The sequence below is a fragment of the Capricornis sumatraensis genome, chromosome 2 (genome assembly GCF_032405125.1).
Source record: "Capricornis sumatraensis isolate serow.1 chromosome 2, serow.2, whole genome shotgun sequence".
NCBI lineage: Eukaryota > Metazoa > Chordata > Mammalia > Artiodactyla > Bovidae > Capricornis > Capricornis sumatraensis.
This window is the reverse complement of record NC_091070.1, coordinates 109,240,173-109,262,990: the sequence shown is the minus strand read 5'-3', so window position 1 is coordinate 109,262,990 and position 22,818 is coordinate 109,240,173. Positions and strand designations below refer to the sequence as shown.

Below are 22,818 nucleotides of genomic sequence, written 5' to 3'. Positions count from 1 at the left end.
CTCGGTTGAAAATAGACTGCAGGAAGGTCAAGGGCAGAAGCAGGGAGACCATTTGGAGGCTAGTGCAGCAATCCAAGTGATTTATGATGGGAGAATGGAGGAGATGGAAGTGGTTGGATTATGAATCTATACACATATGCATATGCATGTGTATATACCCATGTATATTTTTTATTCAAATTTAAATTTTTGAATAGTTTCAGACCTACAGAAAAGTTATAAGAACTGTACAAAGAATTGTTGCATGCCTTTTACACATATTCCCTAAGTGCTAAATTTTGCTGTATTAGCCCCATTTCTTTCTTTAGAGAGAGAAAAAGACAGAAAACTGTGTTGTTAGATCATTACCCTTAAATACTGCAGTGTTTACCCTCTCCTCCCTGAAACAAGGACACTCTCCTATATCAACTACCATATACTCCTTCCAGTCAGGAAATGAACAAGGGTCCAGCATTACCCTCCAGTTCACTGATCCCATTCAAATGTTGCCATATGTCTTAATAATGTCCCCATTCCCTTTCCAGTCTGGGACCCTACCTAGAAACCCACATTACTTTTACTTGTCATGTCTCCTGGAACGATTCCTTGTTTCTGTATCCTTGACAGTGTTAAAGAGTGCATATCTTTTGTTGTGTAAGATGACTGTAAACCTGGGTCTATCCACTCTTTCCCCATGACCAGAATCAGGCCTTGAGTCCATGGCAGGAATGTGGCAGCAATGTCGGGGAAATGATGCTCTGTTCTCAGTGCACTGCATCCGGCACACCATGTTGACCTGTCCCAAGGTGATGTTCACTTTGACCACATGGTCAAGTTAGTATCTGTCAGATTTCTACACAGTAGTGTCACTATTTCTTCTTTTACATTTGAATAGTATCTGAGGAGAGATAATTGGACATGCCACCAATATTGTATTCCTTATTAAGCCTTCACTCACTAGCCCTGGCCTCCATTGATAACTCCAGTCTATATCAAGTACTGCTCTAATGCCAAATGGTGATTATCTCTAGATATTATGTCTGCATAAATTAATTGACATTATATTGTAAGAACTGTGAACTTCTGGATGTTCAAGCTGGGTTTAGAAAAGGCAGAGGAACCAGAGATCAAATTGCTAACATCTGCCAGATCATTGAAAAAATAAAAGAGTTCCAGAAAAATATCTACTTTTGCTTTATTGACTACATCAAAGCCTTTGACTGTGTGGATCACAACAAACTGTGGAAAATTCTTAAAGAGATGAGAATACCAGATCTCCTGACCTGCCTCCTGAGAAATCTGTATGCAGGTCAGGAAGCAACAGTTAGAACTGGACATGGAACAACAGACTGGTTCCAAATCGGGAAAGGAGTACATCAAGGCTGTATATTGTCACCCTGCTTGTTTGACTTATATGCAGAGTATATAATGAGAAACGCTGGGCTGGAAGAAGCACAGGCTGGAATCAAGATTGCCAGGAGAAATACCAATAACCTCAGATATACAGATGACACCACCCTTATGGCAGAAAGCAAAGGGGAACTGAAGAGCCTCTTGATGAAAGTGAAAGAGGAGAGTAAAAAAGCTGGCTTAAAACTCAACATTCAGAAAACTAAGATCATGGCATCTGGTCCCATCACGTCATGGCAAACAGATGGGGAAAGAGTGAGAGACTTTATTTTTTTGGGCTTCAAAATCACTGCAGATGGTGACTGCAGCCATTAAATTAAAAGACATTTGCTCCTTGAAAGAAGAGCTATGAACAACCTAGACCGCATACTAAAAAGCAGAGACATTACTTTGCCAACAAACGTCTATCTAGTCAAAGCTTTGGTTTTTCCAATTGTCATGTATGGATGTGAGAGTTGGACTATAAAGAAAGCTGAGCACTGAAGAATTGATGCTTTTGACCTGTGGTGTTGGAGAGGACTCTTGAGAGTCCCTTGGACTGCAAGGAGATCAAACCAGTCCATTCTAAAGGAAATCAGTCCTGAATAGTCATTGGAAGGACTAATGCTAATGCTGAAACTCCAATGCTTTGGCCACTTGATGCAAAGAACTGACTCATTGGAAAAGACCCTGATGCTGGGAAAGATTGAAGGCAGGAGGAGACGGGGATGACAGAGGATGGGATAGTTGGATGGCATCACTGACTTGATGGATATGAGTTTGAGTAAGCTCTGGGAGTTGGTGATGGACAGGAAAGCCTGGTGTGCTGCAGTCCATTGGGTCGCAAAGAGTCAGACACAACTGAGTGACTGAACTGAATTGATGCTGTAAGAAAGAGCTTTCTCTTTTTATTTCATTATGGGCTCACTAATTGCTATTTGACTTAATGGGTTGTAATCTGGCTTTATTTTGAGGCTCAGATTTCCCCAGAATTGACCAGTAAGAGTCTATTTGTTAAATGAAAGAATTGTAAATATGAGAAAACAAAAAGACAAAAATAGCGTCCATTCATATCAGCTTCTTTGTTCTTTTGACATGTTCCCATTGTTCTCCGAGAATTTCCTTATTTTCTGGCAAAACAAAATTTTCCCAGGCCTCTTTTGCATGCCCCTGTCTAAACTAGCTATCACTCTGAGTAGCCCTTTGGTGGACTTCCGTTTAGTATCATATTTAGTATCCAAGATCTGGAAACAGGATTTTAAAATACTGACGGGATGTCATCGCTTCTTGGACCTGTTAGCAGACAGAGCTAAGAAATACATGTATATGTATGTGTGTGTGTGTGTGTACACACTTATACAAAATCTATAATTCTTTCTGTGTGTAAGTATTTTTTAAAAATGTGCCCATATTAATGCTTCTAATACCAGTCCAACACCTTAGGATTCTTTTATTCTCTTCCCTTTTCACATTTGTAAGTGCTTTTTCAAACAGTGAGGAACCTAGCTCCAATTATTTTAAATATATTTAGTCATTTGCTTTATCAAAGAGCACATATTTTTGGTATTATTACTCTCCTAACCACTTGGGCTGTTTTTACATCTACTACCCTGTGCCTCCTCCCACTGCTGCATTTTCTTGGCAGCTGAGGCATGCCTACACCTCCACTAGGCAGCCCCCTCTCCGGCATCATCCTATTTCCTTGGGTACCAGGCACATTTTCACAGATGATGACACAAAAAACCCCATCACCCTCCTTGCTCTGCTGACATCTCTCTGTTCCGAAGAGCTGGGGAAGAAAGGAAAGATGGAAAGAGTTGGAAGGATGGAAAAGAAAGGTAAGAAGCGAGGTTACTAATAACATATTTTGAAGACAGAGCTGAGAGGATTTACTGGTAGATTGAATACAGAGTATGAGGAAGAGAAATAAACAATGACTCTTAAGGTTTTTGACCTGAGCTGCTGGGGTAATTGGATTGCCATTAACTGAGATAAAGACAAAGCCATAGGAGGTTTGATGAAGGGTGATTTGAAGCTCAGTTTGGCTGTGTTAAGTTTGAGATGCCTTTTAGATGCTCAAGAGGAGATGGAGAGTACTTACTCTGTTTATACATCTTGAGGTATAGATTGGAAATGTGTGTTTAGGAATCCTTGGCATGTCCATGCTATTTAAAGCCACGAACTCAGCTGAAATCACAAAGGGAGCAGAATAGATAGAAAAGTTTGCACTAAGCCCAGGGACAATTTCATATTAAGAAGATAAGGAAGAACCAGCAAGATAGGGCCAACCAGTGAGGTGGGAGGAAAAACCAGGTGAGAATGATAATTTGAAACCACGTGAGGAAAATGCTTCAATTAATATGAAAGGATCAACTGTTTCAAAGCTGTTGAGAGTAAGATGAGGACCATGAATTTACTATTCAGTTTAGCAAAGGAGAGGTCATTGGTGACAGTAATAACTGGTGTGTATGCATGTGTGTGTGGGAGGGGAGCTTGGTTGGAATAGGTTCAAGAAGGAAAGGGAGGAGAGGAATGAGAGGCAGCAGATAAAGAACTCTTTCAAGGAGTTTTAGCCTGTGTATAAGGCACATAGTCACAGTTAGCTACTTATATGGGTTTTTCGTTTTGTTTTGCTCGACAGCTGTGTTTAAGGTAGTCCTTTTTTGAGAGTTATATGAATAACCTTTCATTATCACTGCACACAGCATATTTTGCTATGTACTATTTTGTTTTAGGTTGGTGAAATGTTTCTACCACTGGCTGAGTCAAGGATAGACTGGCAGTGCAGTTCCTATATATGTGGAGTAAGGAAACCAGCAGAGAAAATTTCAGTGGCCTGATGGTAGGGAGTACAGAGGCCAACCTGGACTGGCAAACTCTTCAAAACACTTGAAGTTGCTAAGATGTTAGAGAAAATAGATACTTTACAGATTGTACAGTAATCAGCCTTGTTTGGCCTTATCAGAATCTTGACGTTCTGCGTTCATGTTTCTTGGTTTATAATGCAGTCTCATTAGGAAATTGGAACATTGTTAGATTTGCTGAAATAAATTGGATTTAGAAAAGTTCTTTATTGTTTGGATAGAAAATTGGTTGTATCTTTAATTTAAGGCATGGATGGTAAATACCTGATACTGCTGCTGCTAAGTTGCTTCAGTCATGTCCGACTCTGTGCGACCCCATAGACGGCAGCCCACCAGGCTCCCCCGTCCCTGGGATTCTCCAGGCAAGAACACTGGAGTGGGGTGCCATCGCCTTCTCTGAAATACCTGATACATGTTCTGTCATATTCCTGTCCTGTCATCACTGCTGATAACTGTCACCTTTTTTGTGCTGAGTCCAGATGAAGCCTCAGAATTTGTGTTAGTAATGTTCCAGAAAATCACTATCAATTAGTCCAGTATCACACGGCAGGACATTTTTTAATCCTTGGTATAATAGTTTAGTTCACAAGATAAAAAAGTATATGGAAAATAACACATATGTGAGAAATTAACTTTGCACCGGCTGTTATTCACACTGCTGCTGCTGCTAGAATAACTAATGAGAAACTCTAATAGAGTTGGCACAAGGACACAGCACTTATTCTCTAGTCAAAATGCTGAATTAACAGGAAATATGTATTGTTTTCTTTTGTTTCAAGATTCTGCCCTGTTTGCTGAACTTGGCTATTTCACAGACACTGATGACCTACAATTGGATGCAGCAAATGAAACTTATGTAAGTATTTATTAGGGGAGAAATATTGAAAAATGTGATATTTAATCTTTAACTATTGCAAGAAGATTTCAGAATAACACCTTTAGGCTGGTTATTTAAGTTTAAATAATTTTTAGGGTTAAAAATGAAAGTTAGTTGCTATTTTGTTGTCAGTGAATGTACAATTGTAGAAATTGCTTTGGTCTTGGTATGTAGAAGACATGTATTCTAAGTCTGCCTTTGGCCCCAGGAGTGGGTAACCTTGGAGAAGTTACTTAACTTCCTGCTACTAAGTCGCTTCAGCTGTGTCCGACTCTGTGCGACCCCATAGACGGCAGCCCACCAGGCTCCCCTGTCCCTGGGATTCTCCAGGCCAGAATACTGGAGTGGGTTGCCATTTCCTTCTCCAATTCATGAAAGTGGAAAGCGAAAGTGAAGTCTCTCAGTTGTGCCTGACTCTTAGCGACCCCATGGACTGCAGCCTACCAGGCTCCTCCATCCATGGGATTTTCCAGGCAAGAGTACTGGAGTTGGGTGCCACTGCCTTCTCCGACTTAACACCCTACATCTTGGTTTTTACACATATTTTGCTGCAAAGGGAAACGATGTGATGTTCAGGGATGTATGTGAGTCGTGGATCTAGTTAAGAGAACTCACCGGGCATCCCCGGTGGCTCAGTGGTAGAGAATCTGCCTGCCAATGCAGAAGGCTCGGGTTTGATCCCTGGTCTGGGAAGATCCCACGCACCATGGAGCAACTAAGCCCAAGCACCACATCTACTGAGCCTGTGCTCCAGAGCTCAGGAGCTGCAGCTGTGGATCCCACATGCCACAACTGTTGAGGCCTGTGGGCACTAGAGCCCGTGCTCTGAAACAAGAGAAGCCAGTGCAGTGAGGAGTCTGCATGCTTCAACTAGAGAATGTCTTCCTCTCGCCACAACTAGAGAAAAGCAACGAAGATGCAGCACAGCACCCCCACCCAAAAAAGGAGTAAATTATAAAACTTTTTTTTAAAAAAGAGAACTTGCCAACTTCCTATTTTAAAGTTAAGTATCCTTAGTGTTGAAAGCTCTGAAACTTAGAAATGTCCTTACTTTTTGCCTTTGAGTAGTTGGAAGTATGCATAAAAGTTGTTATAGCACTTTTGAGTCCTCAAAAGTAGCTTAGATTTTTTTTTTCCTTTTCTCCTTTTCTGGGTTAGTATATGTGAAGCTGTTTGGCCTGAGCTCTTATTTTGTTTTCTTCTCTAATGGATGAGGTGCTGTTTGACTTGGGAAGTAGTTCAAGTGAACAGAGTGATTTTATATGCACATCAATCAGGTTGAATAGTCGTCACTTATTTTTTAAGCTCTTATTAAAAGTAAAGCTTACTTGGTGAGTTTGACTTTCTCAAAGAATAATTTAGCAGTTGTTTTACCATGAATCAATAGAGGGTGAAACACATGTTTTTAAAAATCAATTCATGAGATTTTTTGTTGTTGTTGTCTTAAACAATAGTCTTTATGTTTACACAAAGTAGTACAAAGTGAGGCAGTTCCTCAAAGGGTGACTTGGAGCTAGAAAATCCATCCTAAGCGTGAAAGTGTTAGTATTAGTTGGTAAGTTGTGTTCAGCTCTTTGCAACCCCGTGGACTGTAGCCTGCTCAGGCTCCTCTGTCCATAGGATTTCCCAGGCAAGAATGCTAGAGGTCGTGGGGGTGTTTAGTTGCTAAGTTGTGTCCAACTCTTGCAACCCCATGGACTGTAGCCTACCAGGCTCCTCTGTCCATGGGATTCTCCAGGCAAGAATACCAGAGTGAGTTGCCATTTCCTTCTCCAGGGGATCTTCTCGGCCCAGGAATTAAACCTGGGTCTCCTGCTACGAAGGAAGCCCATACTGGAGTGGGTTGCTAATCCCTTCTCCAAATGCATAAGATTTTAATGGTTTCATTTACTCTATGAGATGCTTTATAATGTTGTCTGTAATTAAGTTGGTTTTTAATATCGACTGGTTGGTTAAGCAACTGATGTGTTTTTCATAACCTCCAGAGCCTAGTCTTTGAGAAACAATATATTATATTTGAAAGATTCAGGGAAATATGATTCTGATTTTATAACTAACATTCTGTTACCTCAAAGAAGTCATTCAGTCTTTCAGTTTCTTAGTTTTTCTGGTGTAAAATAAGAGATTGGATTAAATCATCTTAGAGGGCCTTTTCTAGTTTTACAACCATCATGGCAGTACAGTTTCCTTTGGGAAGTTGTTGAAGAAGCAGAGTATATAAGTATCAGCATGTTTTGCTTTACAATAAAATGGGCCTGTGAAATTTCCAACCAGATAAAATTCTTATGCTCTAAAAGGTATTTGACTTTTTTGGCTCAAGATTGAGTATAAAGCATCCCTGAAGTAGGTCACACCACTATTGAGCATGTTACAAAGGATTGCTAGTAATCAGGCAAATATTGCTCAATTTACTTGCACTACGAAAGTTTAAAGGTTTTTCACTGCTGAAAGTATGAGGCTGTTTAATTTTTTATGTATAGATTCAAATATGAGGAAAAAACCAAAGGAGATTGATTTAAAAGTTGTTTCTTTCATAATTTAAGTAGTTTTTTCTTTTTTCTGTGTGCACTTTCATGCATTCTCTTAAGTAACTTGCACTAATATTTTCTCAGTTCAGGGCAGTATGATAAGAAAAGTTTCCCTTCTTCTGTTACATTCTCAGTAAAAAATAAACCAAATAATAGACATTTGGAAGGATAATATTCTAGAAATTATTACTAGTGGTTGTTAATAGTTACTAGATTAATCTTTCCTTTTTGCCTGAGGTTTACTTTCTTTTTTGTTGCTGTTTTATTATTTGTCACATTAAGTTAATACTGACTACCTTTTGACTTGTTGTACTGTTTATATATTGTTTCCTTTTGTTCTTATCTCTGTGACTTCAGACATTTAAAATAGTAGTGATACTGTCTCAAGTGATATGAGGGTTCTGAAATCATGTGTTAGTTCTTTATTAATGTATATGGTAGAAAATGGTTATGACCCAGAATATACTTATATTTATATTAAAAGAGTTGTCACCTAAATGACAGGAAGCTAAGAGCCCCTTTAAAAGGTTTATTGATCCCTATTTGAGAAACTTGGTTTTATCTTCTAGGATTAAAAAAAAATTAGAAATTTGAAAACTGTGGACCAGTAAAAAAGATAAAATTGCCCGTCCTCCTATGGATCTCTTCCTTCTCCCATAACCATTTTAATATTTGGTGTATCTGAAGGTTCAGTTAGTCTCTTTATGATTCCTGAATGCCTTTTGGATACATCTGTATTCTTTCCATTGCATATAGAGATGATTTGATAAATAGGCATTTGCTTTGACTTTTTTTCTTTAGTGACAGTGGGAAAACTTATTATACTGTATCTCTTTTATGACAGAACACATATTTTGTGTTAATATTTTGTGACTCTTGTAATCGTCTCTTTTCATTGAAAAGAATGAGACCAACTGAATCTTTCAGATAGATGTTGACTCCATTACCTCCTTCCTAGTTATCACTACTGTGCTTAAAGTGACTGAATTGGTTTATCTCTAAGGTATCTAAGATATATTCTCAAGATGAATTGATGAACTTAGAAAATTATTTTTACTAATTTGGGTAATAGTTATTTTTGGCAAGTTGTTTCTGTTAGTTTGATTTCTGGATGTATATATTTTAATCTGATATTCTTTTGCTGATTTGAAATCTACAGGAAAGTAATTTTGATAATCTTGATTTTGACTTGGATTTGATACCTTGGGAGACAGGCATTTGGGATGTCAACAATCACTTCTGTACAGGTAATGATGTATTTCATTGATAAAAACTTTAAATGGATTATTTTATGGTTTGGTAATAGTCAAAATTAGGTGGGGTTATTGGGCTACTTTTATTTGTTAAAAATTCCAGGGACTACATTCTACTTCTGGTATGTCCAGGCATACATAAATTTTCTTGCCAAAATAGATATAAAGAATTTCAGAGTTATGGCAGAGTCCCATAATGAATGAAAAATTTATAATTCAGAAATATCGATTTTGAATTATATGTAATATTCTATAAGAGATTAACCATGTGAGAATTAAATAGGATTTAGTGAATCGAAGGGAAGAGACTTGGGATTATCAGAACCTAGGACCTTAGTGTAGCTGTCCCACATATACCGTTCTGAGGAGGAAACACTACTTGGATGATGCCAGTATCTGCAAGGGGCCCACTGAACTGGATTTTAGGTGTACTGAAAAAAACTAGAACCTAAAGCAAACTGTCCCTTCTGGGATAAAGCTGATGGAAGGATGAAAAAAAAATCCCTTCTCCCCCATTCTACCTTAAGAAGCATCTTTCTAGAATCTCCTATTGATAGGACCTAAAAGGAAGCCAGCTGGGACTTGTATTAATTTTCATCACAGACTATAGGAAGTGAACTGGAGCTGAGAAACAGTGGGTAATTAACCAGCACATTCCCCCATCTAAGCTATAGTCCTCCCTTTCTGTTGCAATTCCTGTTCCCCTTCATTTTATATATTAGTATATCTTGCTCAATTTGTTTCTTTCCTCATAGAATATGGACTACACAAGGTCAGTGTTCTCATTACTATTGTGTAACAAACTTCTCTAAAACTTAGTGGCTTAAAACAACAACTGTTTTTTTAGGCTCCCAGAATCTATGGGTTAGGAATTTGGACAGGATACATCAGGAATTTCTTGTCTCTGTTCCATGGTGTCCAGACATCATCTGGGAAGATTTGGAGGTTAGGGTAGCCTGACATCTAGGGGCTCGGACTACCTTAAGGCTTCTTTCCTCACATGTCTGATGCCTGATCTGAAATGATGTGAAGACATGAACTGCCAGTGTGGGAGCTACCCATCATCTTTCTAAATGTCCTGGCTTCCTCAAAACCTGGTGGTCTCGTGGTAATCAGGATTCAAGGGCTCAAATGTGAGTCTTTCAGCTACCTAATGTAACCCAGACTTGGATTCACATATCATTACTCCCATACTCTATTGATTCAGGAAGTCATAGGCTCACCTAGATTCAAATAGAAGAGAATATAGCCACTACATCTTGATGGGGAAGTGGCAGGATCACAGTACAGATCATGAGACATGGTAGGTATTTTGCTCCTAACTTTGGAGAACACAGTCTGGCACAGATTCTTCTCTCCTTCCTTCCTACCCTGTTAGAAATTTGGCACCGAGGAACACTGCTTTGGCTGAAGTTGATCAACACATTTTAAAAAATAGTTCCAAAGATAGGAACATTTTTGTAATGTAATTTTATTGTCAAAAATGCTTTCCACAAAAATTCTTTCCTGTTCCTTATGTTTTAAAATTATTTTTTGGGAAAATCTATAATTTTTTGCATATGGCATAATATTCAAAAGATACAAAAAGTCTATAGAGTAGAAAAATGTCTCCTTTGGCTTTTGTCCCTCAGCCAGCAAGTTCTGCTTCCTAGAGACAAGCACTGTGACCAGTTTCTTAAGTTTATCTTTCAAGAGTATTAGTGCAGATATTAGTATTGGTATGCACATATGTATTTATATGTATATATACACATATAAACATACATGTAAATTTATTACACAGATGGAAGCATATTGGATATACTATTTTCTGCATCTTGAATTTTCACTTGATGATATATTTTGGTGACCTTAACTTCTATATCTGAATTTTGAGAGTAGATTTAACCTTCTTTCTTATTTATTCTGAGTTTATATTGTCCAGTGGGAAAATTTTTGCTTCTCCTTTTCCAATTAAAGATATTAAGACAGAACCTCAGCCACTTTCGCCAGCCTCCTCAAGTTGTTCAATCTCATCTCCTCAATCAGTGGACTCTTACTCATCAACTCAGCATGTTCCTGTAAGTAACTAGTCTTTTACAATGATTTTGGTTATAGTGGAATCTGGGAAATATGTATATGGGGAAGGAAGTTAACTTTTATTAAGTGCTAATATAACTCTTATCTCTTTTAATCCTGAGAAAGGACCTTGAGGGAGTTAGAGAGTTGTTAGTCTCTTTGATTTTGCCATCCTTCCATGTTCTTGTCTTTATAATTTCATTCTTTCATTGTACTTACCAGTGTCCAGTATTTTTTGTTGATGGAGCTTACTGTCTTTTCTTCGTGCTACACTCTTTCCCCCTGTTAGGATGTATGTTCTTTGAGGACATGGTCTGTCTGTGTGACTCCTTAGCCATAAAACCTAGGATGGTCTCCTTAGTTCAGGAATGCCTGCTGCTGCTGCTGCTAAGTCGCTTCAGTCGTGTCTGACTCTGTGCGACCCCATAGACGGAAGCCCACCAGGCTCCCCCATCCCTGGGATTCTCCAGGCAAGAACACTGGAGTGGGTTGCCATTTCCTTCTCCAATGCATGAAAGTGAAAAGTGAAAGGGAAGTCGCTCAGTCGTGTCCGACTCTTAGCGACCCCATGGACTGCAGCCCACCAGGCTCCTCCGTCCATGGGATTTTCCAGGCAAGAGTACTTGAATCGGGTGCCATTGCCTTCTCCTCAGGAATGCCTAGCACTATCTTTTGAATGAGTTAGTAAGGTTTTTTACAAAACCTTAAAAATGCTTCTGCTCTTCATCTAGGAAAAAATTCTTGAGGGCAGGAAAAGAAAATACCAAAGGACTTAGGCGTTTTTTGGAATGGAGAAAGGAAAAAAAAAAAGAAAAATTTAAATTAATGTTTCACTATATTGTATCTGATGTAAATTGAGGTATCTTCATTCTGGCGTGATTTACATGTAGTCAGTTACTAAATCCTGATGATTTTATCCGCTTAGTATCTCTAGGATTCATCTTCTCCACCCTGCCAGACTATCATCACCTCTTCTGGAGTAAGGCAATAGAATTTTGACTGGTCTCTCTGCCTCCTAATTCCCCAGACCTTTCTTAGCAGAGGAATCTTCAAAGAGAAGTCTTTAAAAATCACAGGTTTGATGGTGTCAGTTTTTTGCTTAAAACCTTCCCAACCGTTACAAGGACAAAATCCAAATTGCTAGTGTATTAGGCCCTCCATGACCCGGCCCCTGCTTACCTTTCAGTCTTGCTTCTCACTGTCCTTCCTTCCTACCTTCTCACTCCTAATCGCTTTAACTCCAAGAGCTCCTGTGTGCTCCAGTCTTTCAACAACTGTGCCAGGAGCTGTGTGGAACACCACCAGTGAACACGGGCAGTGAGACCTCTGCTTCTGCCATTTTACATTTCTGTACATGCTCTTCCTTCCAGCAGAAATAGCCTTTTTTCTTCCCTTCCCTTGGAGGAAGGTAGCATGTTACATCCCTGTTCTTCACTTTGTTTATTTAACTTAGTGGTATATATCCTGGAGGTAACTACAGTTTCAGGTTATAGATTGTTTCCTATTCCTTTTTATGGCTTTATAGTATTCTGTTGTGTGGTTATATCATACTTTATTCAATGATTTCTGTATTGATGGACATATGTGTTGTTTTCAGTCTTTTCTGAACTCAAACAATGCTGTAATAAATAACTATATACATAGGACACTTCATATTTTTGCCAGGATATCTTGGGGATATACTCCTAAAGAGAGATTGCTGAGATCAAGGTGATTTTTAATGTTACTGTTTATTGCCGAATTTCCCTCCAAGGGTTGTACAGTTGTGTATTCTGACCAGGCAGTAAGTAAGAGGGCCAGTTTTCCCTTTATTGCTACATACCGTTAGCGTGTTTTGTTTTCTATTCTTTTATCATAAGTATGGTTGGACATCTTTTGGTATATTTCATATGTATAATGCCTATTTGCATTTCTTTTTATGAACTGTCAAATTTTTGTCCATTTTTCTATTGGATTGTATTGGTCTTTTTCCCTTCAATTTTTAAAGTGTTTTATTACGTATTAGAATTATTAGCGCTTAGGTTGTGAAATAAGTTACAAGTGTTTTCTTCTCTAATTTGTCACTTTCTTTAAGCTTTATTTCCAGTGTTTATTTTCTCTAGGGATACTTTTCTCCACAGCTGAATGACCAATCTTTTATTGCTTTTGTTGTTGTTGTTACTCAAAGGAGGGTTTTAAATGCTCAGAAGTTATACTATTTTTATTCTTGTCTTCTTGCACGTGTGTATATATCTGTGTATATATATAGATAGATAGATGTGTGTGTGTGTATATATACACACATATAGATAGAGATGTAGATATGTAGATAGATAAATAGACGGACAGATGAGAGAGAGGGAGTTTGGAAAAACTTCAAACTTGCAGAAATGTTATGAGTACATTACGAAGAACTTTTCCCCCCTGAATCATTTGAGAGTAAGTTGCCAACCTGGTGCCTTGTCACCCCCAGATACTCCAATGTCTACTTCCTACAAGTAAAGCTGTGTCTTCTAGTCATAATACAGCTATTAAAATCAGGAAATAAATGTTTATACCTTACTGTCATCTATCTTCAGCTCTCATTCAGATTGTGCCAGTTGTTCCAGAGATATCCCGTAGAGAGCAAAAGGAGAGCTAGTTGAGAATCTTACACTGCATTTGGTTGTCCCGTCTCTTTAATCTCCTTCAGTTGAAATAGTTCATTCTTCCTTGACTTTCATGACTTGTCACTTTTGGAGATTAAAGACTAGTTATTTTATAGAATGTCCTTTGGTTGGGTTTGTCTGATGTTTCTTCAGGGTGAGATTCAGATTGTGTGGCAGGAATATCACAGAAGTGATGCTGTGTCTGTCTCATTTACTTTTGATGCTGTTGCATACTGTTTTCATTTGTCCTGTTACTGATGAGGTTTACTTTGTTCATTTGATTAAGGTGGTATCTTTCAGGCTATTCTACTGTGAAGTTGCCCATCTCCCTTTGCCATAAATGGGTATTTTATGAGAAGGTACTTTAAAACTATGTAAAAATATCCTGTTTCTCATCAGACTTTAAATTTATTCATTTCTTTGTATCAGTATTGACTCATGGTTTCCTAGTTGATTCAACAGATTCAGTTCAGTTCAGTTCAGTTACTCAGTTGTGTCTGACTTTTTGCAACCCCATGAACCTCAGCACGCTAGGCCTTCCTGTCCATCACCAACTCCCAGAGTTCACCCAAACCCATGTCCATTGAGTCGGTGATGCCATCCACCTACCTCATCCTCTTTCGTCCCCTTCACCTCCTGCCCTCAATCTTTCCCAGCATCAGGGTCGTTTCCAATGAGTCAGCTCTTCATGTCAGGTGGCCAAAGTATTGGAGTTTCAGCTTCAACATCAGTCCTTCCAATGAACACCCAGGACTGATCTCCTTTAGGATGGACTGGTTGGATCTCCTTGCAGTCCAAGGGACTCTCAAGAGTCTTCTCCAACACCACAGTTCAAAGGCATCAGTTCTTCTGTGCTCAGCCTTCCTTATAGTCCAACTCTCACATCCATACATGACCACTGGAAAAACCATAGCCTTGACTAGACGGACCTTTATTGGCAAAGTAATGTCTCTGCTTTTTAATATGCTGTCTAGGTTGGTCAAAACTTTCTTTCCAAGGAGTAAGCGTCTTCTAATTTCATGGCTGCAATTACCATCTGCAGTGATTTTGGAGCCCAGAAAAATAAGTCACTGTTTCCACTGTTTCCCCATCCATTTGCCATGAAGTGATGGGACCAGATGCCAGGATCTTAGTTTTCTGAATATTGAACTTTAAGCCAACGTTTTCACTCTCCACTTTCACTTTCATCAAGAGGCTTTTTAGTTCCTCTTCCCTTTCTGCCATAAGGGTGGTGTCATCTGCATATCTGAGGTTATTGATATTTTTCCCAGCAATCTTGATTTCAACTTGTGCTTCTTCCTTCCAGCCCAGCGTTTCTCATGATGTGCTCTGCATAGAAGTTAAATAAGCAGGGTGACAATATACAGCCTTGATGCACTCCTTTTCCTATTTGGAACCAGTCTGTTGTTCCATGTCCAGTTCTAACTGTTGCTTCCTGACCTGCATACAGATTTCTCAAGAGGCAGGTCAGGTGGTTTGGTAATCCCATCTCTTTCAGAATTTTCCACAGTTGATTGTGATCCACACACTCAAAGGGTTTGGCATAGTCAATAGATTATAGTTCATTATTTTGTTTATTCTGATTCTTATGTGGTCCTGGATTTTGCTGGTGCAGGTCCCTTCACATTGACTCCCGTGTTCTGGGCTTTGACACCCTACCTCAGGCTGATGCAATATGGATACAATCATTACCTTACTCTGACTCCCTGGGCTTGGCTGCCTGCCCCTACTTCCTCCCCTTGGACTCTGACACTCCCGCAGGCTGCCTCTCTCCATCAGTGCTTTTCTTGCACTGCCCCATCTAGTGGCTTTAGGATCAAATTATTCAGGAAGTAGTAGTTTCTAAGTGACTTGTTAATATATATATTTCCTCAGGTTTTATTTTTAATTTTCAAATCTCTGATCCATTTGGAGTTATCCTGGTTTATGATGTAAGATACAGATCCAAGTTTTTTGTTTTCCTTGAAGACTATCAGAAGGACTATTCCAGTACCATTTATTAAAGTTCACTTTTTTCTCACTGATTTCAGTTTTGTGTATGTGTTTTAAACGTATGTAAATGGTACTATATCAGATCTCTTTATTTCTTACTGTAAAAAAATTAGCACAGTGTTTTTAAGATCTGTTCATATTGTTCTGTCTGCATCAGTTTGTTGAATGTAACTGCATAACACTTCACCTGCATCACAATGAACATTGTCATAGTTGTCCCCTTGTAGGCTAAGAGGTGACCTTAACATGGAGTACTAAGGACAAATCTAGTTTTAATTTTCACTTTATAAATGAACCAGTTTCCCAGTTGTATTGCCTTTGTTTTGCCTTTGTAATCATCTTGTTAAAGAATATTATATTATATGTTTCTCTGTTACTAAGGTTTTCTCTCAGTTAAGCTTTATCATTTTCTTCCTATAGATCTTGCACATTCTTTAGAAAATTAATTCCTAGGTATATTGTAATTGCATTACTATTATGAATAAACTATTTTTATTATATTTTCTAAGTGATTATTAGTACATTTTTATAGTGAAAATTTTTTTGTTGGTTCTTAAATGTGTTTAGACAGCATATCATCTTGCAAAACAAAAGCACTTCTGTCTCTTCTATTTTAATATTTGTTCCTTTTAGTTTAGTTTCTGCTATAATTATGTTTTCTAGAATTACAGAAAAAGCAATTATTTCTTTCTTGTCCCAACTTTAATGGCAAAGTATTAGTATTTTACCATTAAGTATGACCTTGGCTATTCAATTATACCATGCTTTTTTTTTTTTTCCAAGTGTTAAATCATCCTTCCAGTTCTTATTTTCTAGGACTTTTACAAAGAATCTTCTCAGAGTTTTATTAAATGCCTTTTAAGCATCTAAGGCCATAAAGATAATCATTTCCTCCTATATTATCTCTTACTGTTTCCCCACCCCCAAATGTATTGTTATTCAATACACTGTAAGGTTCATGCAGTCCTGGGTTTTGGCTACATGATGATAGGTGTTAGGGATGAATGAATGAAACAGTTCTCATCCTCACCAGCATGACTGAGAGTGACTATTTCTGCCACATGCTCTTTCAGGTTATTTTGACTTTTTGTATCTGATGATTAAAAAAAAAAAGATTTTCTTTTAAATTTGCCTTTGGCTACCATTTGCATTTCCTTTTCAGTGAAATGATGACTCCTGTCTTTTGTTCATTTTAGGCAAATATTTTCTCTCAATATATATCTTTTAACTTTGTTTATGGCCTGTTTTTTTATTATAAAAAAATTATTATTCAAATCTTTTTTTCTTTATGGCTTCTGGATTTTTGACTTAAGGGGGCCTACATCATGCTAAGAGCAAACAAGTATTCTTTTAACTCTTCTTTCAGTGATCTTTTAGATTCTTTTGAAGATGATATGATGTATGTATGTAAATGTATATGCCTATTTATTTATTATACATAACATCTTTCTCTCTTGGAACTGAAATGCAACTTTATCTTATGTTGCTGCTGCTGCTGCTGCTAAGTCGCTTCAGTCGTGTCCAACTCTGTGCAACCCCATAGACGGCAGCCCACGAGGCTCCCCTGTCCCTGGGATTCTCCAGGCAAGAACACTGGAGTGGGTTGCCATTTCCTTCTCCAATGCAGGAAAGTGAAAAGTGAAAGTGAAGTCTCTCAGTCATGTCTGACTCTTAGCGACCCCATGGATTGCAGCCCACCAGGCTTCTCCATCCATGTGGTTTTCCAGGCAAGAGTACTGGAGTGGGGTGCCATTGCCTTCTCCATATCCTATGTTAAGTTTCTGTATTTTAGCAAAATGAGACAGATCCACTGAATATTGAACTTTGGGAAATATTAATATTTGTATATCTCTGCATTATTTATTTACCCATTAAATGAAATAGCCCTGCTCCTTTCAGGGTTTTTCTTTCAAACATTAGGGACAAAGGTAGTGTTAATAAATAGAAAAGGATGAAAATAGAAAGAATTATTTGCTTTTGAAATTCCTGTAAGTCTGAATAAGAGATAGTGGGGAAAAGATATTAGCATTTTAAGTGTAATTCTGTAATGATATTAAATGTTTGTATGGCTAGGAATCAAGTAAAATATAAAGTTTGTGGGAGAAAATGTAGAAGCAGATCGAATCAGTGATCGTATCTTTAATATAAGAGGGTTAAATAGACATACTTCGTTTTTAGTTATTTTTACTTTAGTATTGATGGATAATATTGATTTATCCATCCTCTCTTAGTGCTTACTGTATAGATATAGTTGTAATATATCACACCTTTGACTTGAAATTATCTTGAAGTGTTTCTGTTTGTACATGGATCTTGCATCTCTTTCTAAGCCATTTTCTGCTCAAGGATACTATTCTTCTGCATGAATTTATTTGTGTTTTATTTTACTGCAGGAAGAGTTGGATTTGTCTTCTACTTCTCAGATGTCTCCTCTTTCCTTATATGGTGAAAGCTCTAATAACCCCTCCTCAGCAGAGCCACTGAAGGAAGACAAGCCCATCATTGGTCCTAAGAGCAAAACTGGTATTACTCCATCTGCTAACTTCTATTATTTCTATTGTAGACTGAGTGTAAGCTCCATATCTTAAAAGAAAATGTTGCATTAAGTGTATGTTTATTAAGCTAGCTTGCTGTTTTTAAACTAGTGGACCTATATCCTTTGTTGTGAACGTTAATATGAAGAGGAAAGGGAAAAAATGATCTTCTTTGGTTGTCTCTGTCTTTAAAGGTGAATGATGCTCTGAAATAGATTTAGGGCCCCATCTTCAGGAGAAATTTCAAAGTTTCATCTAAAGAAGTTAAATGTGAGGCCTATTTGCCTGTGACATTTGTTAACCTCATTCACCTCAATGCTTTATTCAGTGATTTTAGCTGTTTTTCTTTATTGGCTCCTGTGTCCCCTTCGCAAAGCTGTAGCTTGGTCAGAAAGGAAGACCTCAGATTGAGGAGTCTTCTTCAGTCCACTAAGATAAAATTCTGTTTTTCAGTACATTAAGCTATGCTTAAACTTCAGTTAAGGGTAGTCAGAGGTTAAGATAATGTGTAGAGAAAGGTGTATAATAGAATCTGCTTTCTAGGATTTGCTTAATTGCACTTAAATTATATTTGTGGTTTGTTTGGTTTTTCTCCAGAAAATGGACTGACTCCAAAGAAAAAAATTCAAATAAATTCGAAACCTTCAATTCAGCCCAAGCCTTTATTACTTCCAGCAGCACCCAAGACTCAAACAAACCCCAGCGTTCCAGCAAAAACCATCATTATTCAGACACTACCAACACTTATGCCATTGGCAAAGCAGCAACCAATTATCAGTATACATCCTGCACCCACTAAAGGTACCTGAATGGAATCTGATGCTCTCTATGTTTAATTGGAAGACACTGAGGCATGTGTTATATGATTTGTTTTAATGCAGGGTATAATTTCTGAGCACATGCTGGGTGTGTGTCAAGAATGTCCTTGGGTCTGAGGAGGTTATAGAGATGATTAATACGTGGTTCCTGTCCTAACAAGGGAGGTAGCTATCCAGATCAATTATATCTGATACTTCTCTTTTCTCACAGTTTTAGTGAAAACACCAGTCTCTAAGGCTTGTGATTTTGTGAAGAAGAAAATCTGGAAAACTTTCTTGATGCTATTGTATTCTGAGATTTTTGTGTCTATGAATTTTTTTTTGTTTTTAAGGAGAGGTTAGTATTTAAAATACGATGGTTCATTTCAGGTCTAATAGGTGTGTTTTGACAATAGAATCAGACTCTTAAATCTCCGAGTATTAGGAAGCATCATTTAACAAACATGAGCTTGTACGAGGCATTAAATACCTGAACCTCTGACTTTAAGCCATTAAGAATGTGTGTTTCTATATTTCGTCCACTAGATGGCCTCATATAGTTGATTCTATAAGAAGTTGAGGTCTGTCTTGAAAGAAGTTCAAGTCTGAGGATTTGGTACTGTTCACTTATAGGAATATGTATATATTTATCACATAGATGACCAACCTAGACAGCATATTAAAAAGCGGAGACATTACTTTGCCAAAAAGGTCTATCTAGCCAAAGCTATGGTTTTTCCAGTAGTGATGTATGGATGTGAGAGTTGGACCATAAAGAAAGCTGAGTGCCAAAGAACTGATGCTTTTGAGCTGTGAGGTTGGAGAAGATTCTTTAGTGTCCCTTCCCTTGACTGCAAAGAGATCCAATCAGTCCATCCGAAAGGAAATCAGTCCTGAATATTCATTGGAAGGACTCATGCTGAAGCTGAAGTTCCAGTACTTTGGCCACCTGATGAGAAGAACTGACTCATTGGAAAAGACCCTGACGCTGGGAAGGATTGAGGGCAGGAGGAGAAGGGGGCGACAGAGGATGAGATGGTTGGATGGCATCACCGACTCGATGCACATGAGTTTGAGCAACCTCTGGGAGTTGGTAATGGACAGGGAGGCCTGGCATGTATAGTCCATGGGGTCACAGAGAGTCAGACAAATGACTGAGTGACTGAACTGACTGAACATACAGGGTTCATTTGCACACAGAGCTCTCTTGGGAAGATTATTCATCATTGTGCCTATACTGATGTGTGTACACATGGCTAAAGCGAAACTTGTGCAGCCTTGTTTCCGTGGATTTATCTATTGGCACCAAGTAAGACTAGGTATCAATGGGGTATGGGTTATAAATAAATACCAATGTTACGTTTATAACTATATTTTCAGTTATAGATTTTTAGCTCATTTCTTTGAAGCATGGTTTTAATGAGGCCAAGGTCATAAATTTGATTTCCAGGTACTCTGTTAACTTTGCTCTATTCCATGGTCATAGACAGTATGGCATTGATAAAAAGAACTAGGTGAGAGACTGGATGGATCCGTGAAAATTCACCAATCCCTTCCAGAAAACCCCAACCAAACAAACCTGAAATACCTGCCCTCTGAGGACAGGGTCAAAATACAGACTTTTTCATATGAAAAATAACACTCCTGTCTAATGGGTATTCTTGTGACCTGTGAATGGATGTCATGAACTCCTTGAAATAAAATGCAAGATTTAGTGTATATTATTTGTGGATTTTTCTAGGGATAGTCTCCGAAACTTTCATCAGGATCTCAAAAATGTACATCGTCCCAAAGGCTAAGAATTTAAATGTGTGAAGAACTTTATTATAGTTTCCATAAGCTATTAAAACATATACATAAAAAGTAAAAGTTTGACATTAATATGATCAGTATGTAAAGCAAGAGGTGTTCCTAAGAATTTGCTCTTAGTAAACCATTGGTTATGTTTGAATGATAGAAAATCTTACCTATAGCGAGAAGAGAAACTTCTCTGAGCAGTTGATCAGTTTCAGAGGCTTGAATCATACACTATTCAGAACATCAGTGCTTTCCCATTATCTGAAAACAGTATTTATTTTGGGGGAGCATATGCTAATACAGGCCTTGTTACTATTTTTATAGTGTAATCTGAAGAGGTAATCTTGTAATAACATAACAGATTTAAATATATAACTTCCAGTCTTCCATTTATTTGATAATGAGGAGAGAAGAAGAGAAATATAGGAAAGGCATTTTACAGTTAATCGATCTAAGTATCAGAAGTAAATATTTGTTATTAAAAAAGAAGTAATTTCTTTTTTTGGCTACACTGTGCAGCACGCGAGATCTTTGCTCCCCACTCAGGGATCAAACTCTTGCCCCCTGCATTGGAAGTGCAGAGTCTTAACCACTGGACTACCAGGCAAGTCCTGCAAAAAAGAAGTAATTCTTATAAGATTAAGTTCAAATTGTCTGGCTTGGAAGGTGAAACCCATCATGGTTTGTCTCCAGTTTAGTTTTCTAGCTTTACCTTATAATAATAACTCTCCTTTCTATAAATCTTTGGTTCAACTAATTTGGCTATTGTCCGTTACATTTTCTTGTTTTTTTCTAGTTTCTTGACATGCTGTTCAGTCTGCCTTAAATAACTTCTGCCTACTTCTACATCTGTGTCCTATACATTCATTAAGATTCTTATGATAGTGCAGGTGAGAGATGTTGAAACTTGGAATATCAGTGAAGATCCCGGATAGACAGTGAAGATGTTAGAAAGTGTAGAATCACAGGGGTTGGCAGTTAGGTGATGGGAATGGAGGACGGAAAAAGGGAAAGTATCCTCTCTTGGGCTTTTTGGGTAGATAGTGGTTCAAATCACTGAAATGGAGGATAGAGGTAGAATAACTTGTCCCCAGTCGTTCTATTAATAGAGGCACAGTCAGAACTTGAGCCCAGATGGTCTGGCTCAGAGTCTGTGTAATTAATCACTATGTTCTATTGCCTCTGAAAGAATGCAGACAAGTGGTCCTGGATCTCAAGAATTGACTATCTAATTGGAAAATTATATCAATAGTTAAATAATAGTAACTATGAGAACTAATGAATTAATTATACATGAAATACCCTTATGAAAGTTATTATACATAAAAGATCAAGTGCCAGATACCATTCTAAGTGCTTAACTGTGTCATCTTATTTAATCCTCACATCAACTCTGTGAGGATAGGTGCTATTATTACCATCTTCCTTTTATAGATGAGAAAATTAATACACAGAGAAATTATTTCCCCAGTCACACAGCCATACTATTTCAGACAAAGAAGACATTCAATAAATGTTTGATACAAAGTTTGAAATCTTTGAAGATAATTGAAAAGGAAGACACTGACTATCACAATCAGTGAGTCATCCATAGTCAGAAGTATCCAGCATTGTAACCAGCCGTGGTCCATGAAGGGGGATTTGTGTGTAATGCCAAAGAGGATTTTGAGCATGCTGAAATGGATAAACAGTGTTTTGGTATGGCCTTTTTAACTGTTTCCACATGAGGAACAGTAGTAACTTATGTTCAGCTGCTAACTATTTAAGCCCTGAAACAGTTCTTTGCCTTGCGTTTTGTGATCTGGTGAGCATCTAGCATGTCAGATTTAGCAAGCCACCATGAACACACTGTAATAGAAATGTAGTTGCTTCTCCCCATTTTTTCTTGAACCCAAACTTGCCAAGACTATTTAGAGGATCATTGATTTAGATATTAAATAATTTGAGGTTAGTTGGTCACTCTGGGATGAAAGGGCTGGATGAGCATTTTTGAAAAAAAAGAGACATCAATGGCCTGGAAGGACTTGGAGCCACATTTAGTATGCAGATCTTGCCTTGATATTGCTTCATCTCCCTTGCTCCATGCTACAGTTCTGTTAGCAAGGAGATGGCGATAACCAAAC

The 22,818-nt window shown here is 38.0% G+C and overlaps 1 protein-coding gene across 3 annotated transcripts in view; it reads left to right on the top strand.

Moving 5' to 3' along the window:
* ATF6 (activating transcription factor 6) overlaps positions 1 to 22,818 on the top strand; it is a 242,139-nt gene that overhangs the window by 16,380 nt on the left and 202,941 nt on the right. Inside the window, exons 2-6 of one of the 3 annotated variants that reach the window (XM_068963737.1) lie at positions 5,012 to 5,088; positions 8,797 to 8,884; positions 10,850 to 10,950; positions 17,961 to 18,090; positions 18,699 to 18,902. In XM_068963737.1, coding sequence (XP_068819838.1) covers positions 5,012 to 5,088; positions 8,797 to 8,884; positions 10,850 to 10,950; positions 17,961 to 18,090; positions 18,699 to 18,902 — 600 coding nt within the window. Of the gene's footprint in view, positions 1 to 5,011; positions 5,089 to 8,796; positions 8,885 to 10,849; positions 10,951 to 17,960; positions 18,091 to 18,698; positions 18,903 to 22,818 lie in introns of those variants that run through there. The other 2 variants (XM_068963739.1, XM_068963738.1) reach the window with 2 other exon arrangements.